The sequence below is a fragment of the Pundamilia nyererei genome, unplaced genomic scaffold (genome assembly GCF_000239375.1).
Source record: "Pundamilia nyererei isolate P.nyererei 1_Seehausen unplaced genomic scaffold, PunNye1.0 scaffold00614, whole genome shotgun sequence".
NCBI classification, from domain to species: Eukaryota; Metazoa; Chordata; class Actinopteri; order Cichliformes; family Cichlidae; genus Pundamilia; species Pundamilia nyererei.
Genome location: NW_005188015.1, coordinates 119,362 through 124,124, shown reverse-complemented (window position 1 = coordinate 124,124; position 4,763 = coordinate 119,362). Strand labels below are relative to the sequence as shown.

Below are 4,763 nucleotides of genomic sequence, written 5' to 3'. Positions count from 1 at the left end.
GGGGCCAGGACTATACTCTTCGGGTTTTTGGGGGATGTTGCTAACTCCGGGTCCGATAACAGGCACCACACCCGCAGTAGATGTGTACGGTGCTCGGTCTTGCAGCAAGCTATCAAATACGGCGCATTTCTTGGCTTTTAAAAAAACACTATGCGTCACCAGGTGTTTTATCAGATTCGAGGTGTTACCTCCTTTGCACAGTATCACAGTATCACCTTAAAGCACTTGTTGCAGGCTACTGAGTTGGCATCTTTTGCTGTGAAGTACAGCCAGACTTCTGACCGCTTCGCCTTGGGCGTTTTTAATCTGTAGCTCTGCTCTAAAAGAACGTACGTACCTGGGCCAGCCTACTATCCTCGGAAAGGTAAAATGATTGGCTAGAATCCAAAGTGTATGACATCTCAGGGGAAAAAAAGCACCGAAATAAAGCACCGAAATGTGCGCAGCTTTTCGGTCTGGTTACTACCGTTTATGTCATGGCACCGGACACCGGTACCCATCCCTACTCCTGAGCCCAGGCTTTTTGTCTAGAGTAGAGTGCCAATATCCATTGAGGAACCAGTTGATCAGATCCACAATTCTTTGGGTTTTAGAGAACAAGACTGAGATACTCTGAGGGTTAGAGTTAGACGAGATTAGACAAGGATATAGAAGCCAAGCAGGAAAGATAAGGGAGGGAGAGGGTGAGAGATCATATTTTCTGCTGTAATGTAATATTTACCAAACAAAGATAATCAGGCAGACGAGTAAGATGAACCCAAGGATTCCTCCAAGAATTAGCCATGTTGGGAAGGAGCTACTATTCTGCTCTCCTGAAAAACAAGATCAATAAGAAAAAACATTTCAGTTAAAGAGTTAAACAGAAGCCATATACGGATTCATTTTATATTTTGTATAGCTCTGTTTAGAAAAAAAGAAATAAACAAAGAGAAGACAACAGTAGATAAGATGAAGAAAAATTGGATAAGAACATGCAACACATTAGTGGTTTCGACCTAAATTTACCTCCAACAGTCACGTCAATCTCTGCTGATGTCTGATTACCCAGATCATTAGTGGCCACACAGTAATAAACTCCTCCATCTGTTACATTGAAGCTGTAAATCTCTCCTTCAGATACTTTCACAGCTCCATCTCTGCTCTTATTGAACCAGGTGAAGCTGCTGACTGGAGGTTTGGCTCTGCTGGAGCAGGTCAGGTTCACCCAGCTGCCTGCTGACACCAAACCTGATGGACTGATGGATGCTGAGGTGTTTTTAGGAGCATCTGGAGAAATAAAAGAGAGAAAGTGATATCCCATATACCATGGTGTCCTGAAGGATTCAGTTCAACAACAAACTCTGATTGTCTTACATGAAACACTGAGAGTCTCTTCTGTCTTTGCTGTCTTGGTGTCTTTTCCTTGGTTCACAGGATATCTGGCAGAGCAGCTGATCTTCTTTCCATCATGTGTGTCTGACAGAGTGATGTTCTGCTGGATTTTAGTTGTAAAGCTTCCATCTGTATTTTGCTCCATTTTGTTGGGAGAGTCTTGTTGGAGATTCCAGGTGAGTTGAGGAGGGGAGTGTGGACAGGGAGTGAGAGCTGAGCAGGTTATAGTGACAGACTCCTTCTCCTTCAGATCACCTGGGATTGTAATATTGGGCCTCCAAGGAGAATCTGTGGTTTCACATCACAAACGTATTAACACTAAAGCATACATGCAGTTTGAACTACTATGGATTCTCAGTTTTGTCAATATAAACAACAACTGACAGTCAAATCGATTAAACCTGAAACATCACTGGTTAAAAGTGAGACATTTGATGTTTTTTGTTAATATGGACACATTTTGAAGGCCATTTCTGCACCAAGAATTTCAAATTGTTCGTCTATAATGAAAAGAAAAAACATATCTACAAGAGGAACCACACACACAGCTGCTTTCTCTGGGCATGTTTGCAAAAAAATGAAATTTGGGTTGTTGTTACATTTACAAGAGTCTAAAGTGAAATTTGAACAAAATACTTTTATGTTTCCACGGTGAACTGAATTAAATCATCGACGATCTGCATGAAATTCAACAACTTAAAACTAGTTAATTGTATTCTTGTTGAGATGACATGATACAATTGAATAGGAGTGGTTAGTTGCCTGAACTTGTGATGTTACAAGATCATGTGAGATTTCCAACCACAGGAAAATCACTGGGGTTATAGGCAGAAAAGCATACACACTCCACATGTCTGCTGTTGCTATTGGTAAATGGACTGATTCTTATGTAGCATTTTTCTACTCTCCCAGACCATAAAGCGCTTTATACAACATGCCACACAAGCACTTTCTCAATGCTTTTAAGTGCTTTCAAACTAACATTCACACCTATTCATACTACGATGGATGCATCGGACAGCAATTTTGCCCAAGGACTTTTGGCATGCAGACTGGTGGAGCCAAAGGTTGAACCAGCAACCTTCCAATCAGCAGACGACCTGCTCTACCTCCTGAACTACAGCCACCCATATTGTGGCTTAAAGCTCAATAACTGGCAGAGCAGCCAGTCTGAGCGCCTGTCATAGACCTGTCGAGGACAAAGACGTAAAGAAAATTCTGTTTCAACCTTGTTGGCTTTAAGTAAATGATTCTAAATTGCCCATAGGTGTGAGTGTGAGTAGGAATGGTTATCTGTCTCCTTGCAACAGACTGGTGACCTGTGCAGGATGTGCTCCACCTCTCGCCCGATGACAGCTGAAATAAATCCCTGCCCCCTTGGATATCTGATGAGGAAAGGAGGAAAAGGACGGATGGAGTGACAGGTATGTTCTAAATCCATTAAATTGGAGGAAATCTGGGTATGTATTATTGGGCCTCCAAGAAGAATCTGTGGTTTCATATCACAAACATGTTAACACTAAAGAACAGTATATTATATACATGCAGTTTGAACTGCTGTGCATTCTCAGTTTGCTGAAGTAAACTAAAACTGACGTAGAAATGAAATAAATCTGAAAAAACATCTTCTTAAAAAAATTACAATAAATTTTCTCTTCTTTATCTCATATTATGTTCTTTTATAAATGATTTGTAAATGTCTGCATTCATTAAAGAGAGCGAGTATCAGAACAAAGGTTTGTATTATTTTATGATATAAATGGATTAAAAACTTCAGTCTTTACCTGTGACTGTTATTTGAAGAGGATCATGTTGAGCTGTTGCCTTGAATGTTTCACTCTCTACTCTGAAGAAGTATGTGTCTGTGTAGTTTGTGGTTAAATTAGTAAACAGAGTGGTGCAGTCTCTCTGACTCAGGTTCCCAGTAATACTCATTGGATAGATGCTACCTGCTCCACTACTGTTGAAGATCACATTGTTTGGATTGTTGCCAAAGTCACCATTATTTTTAATCCACACTGCAAAGATTTTTATTTTGCTGTTAAATTTCTGTTCGTCTTTGGGTGTGAAGTTACATGGGATTTGCAAACAAGATCCACTCAGTGCTTCCAGCTTCTTTGGGGCAGTCATGTAGAGTGCTATCCAGTAAGGATAATCAGCCAAAGCACCTGTAAATACAGTTTCCTTATTAACAAGCTGCTGTTCATTGTTTGTAAACTGTTTACATTTTCAATCACAACACAAAGCGCTGGCTCTGTGTTTCAGGTTGTTTTAAAATGGGTGAAAGTTAAATTACAAATGAATCCAATAATGTCTTTGAATAACTGAACAATCAGCTCACCTGAAACAAAGAGAACAGTCAGTAAAATGCTGACTGTCACCATCTTCATCTGGATTCACAAAATACAAACAAACAATAAAATCAACAAAAAAGTGAATGAGAATGATTTAGTTATTATTATTTATATCTGTGGTGCTGTGTGCTTTGAAAATAGTTGAAATATTAAAACAAGGTAAAATCACATGATGTGTCAGTCAGTTGACTGAAGGAAAAATAAGAAAAAGGTTAGTCTATAAAGTTAATGAATACAATGAGTAAAATGTGTTTTACTGTAACATTAGGCAGTTTGTAAGGAAGTTTATAAAGACGACATGCTCTTTAAGAAAGACAAGTTCAAAATAATAAACGTGTTTCAGTTAAGAAAGTTAAGAAATAAAAGCAGGAAAATGTTTCTTTACCCCACATTAGATCTGATGATTGTCTTATGAGTGAAACAAAGCAGCCTTCAGCAGAAATACTATATACTGTAAAATACAAATGATCATCTGAGGAAGTACATGTAGAGACACCCACTGACTGTAGCGCTGCATAATGAAGTCTGTTTTGTGCCGCCTGCTTATTTCCTGTGAAAAAAGTCAGATGTTGCCCTTAAAGACATTTTTAACTTTTGGTCTGTCGAAGCCTCTGACCTTAACCTTACACAAGTGATTGAATCATTCTTAGTATGAATGTACAACCTGTGCTAACACAAATCATGATGATGGACTATGACAGACTGTATCTCTCTCGCTCTACACACACACGTTATCTGGACGTCCAGTATCAAGTGTTGCTTGCCTTTGACTGCTGGGCCCTGAGAGGCCATGCGTGTGCTGCTGGAGTGGTGATACTGGAAGATAGAAGTGGCAAAGCTGTGGGACCTGTTTATTCTGCTGTTTGGTAAAGTGATTCATTTATTAGTAGAAGCTTGGTAAAGGTTTTGAATTAAATTTTCTCCTTCAAGCAATGGAAACACAAAATTGAATTCAATGTAATTGTTCTGTGAGGTATTTGGCTACAGAGGATCCTTGTGGTGAATCATCAATCGTGTAGCACAGAGGTTCCCTGATGT

At 39.4% G+C, this 4,763-nt stretch overlaps 1 protein-coding gene across 1 annotated transcript in view; it reads right to left on the bottom strand.

The window, feature by feature from the left end:
- LOC102207591 (vascular cell adhesion protein 1-like) overlaps nt 1-4,162 on the bottom strand; it is a gene marked incomplete at its 3' end in the record, with an annotated part of 6,928 nt that extends 2,766 nt beyond the window's left edge. Inside the window, exons 1-6 of the mRNA XM_013907926.1 lie at nt 4,111-4,162; nt 3,713-3,761; nt 3,156-3,539; nt 1,354-1,659; nt 1,006-1,266; nt 722-812 (exon numbers count right to left, since the gene is read on the bottom strand). Of these exons, the coding sequence (XP_013763380.1) occupies nt 722-812; nt 1,006-1,266; nt 1,354-1,659; nt 3,156-3,539; nt 3,713-3,761 (1,091 nt within the window). The remainder of the gene's footprint in view (nt 1-721; nt 813-1,005; nt 1,267-1,353; nt 1,660-3,155; nt 3,540-3,712; nt 3,762-4,110) is intronic.
- Between the last annotated feature and the right edge of the window lie 601 nt (nt 4,163-4,763).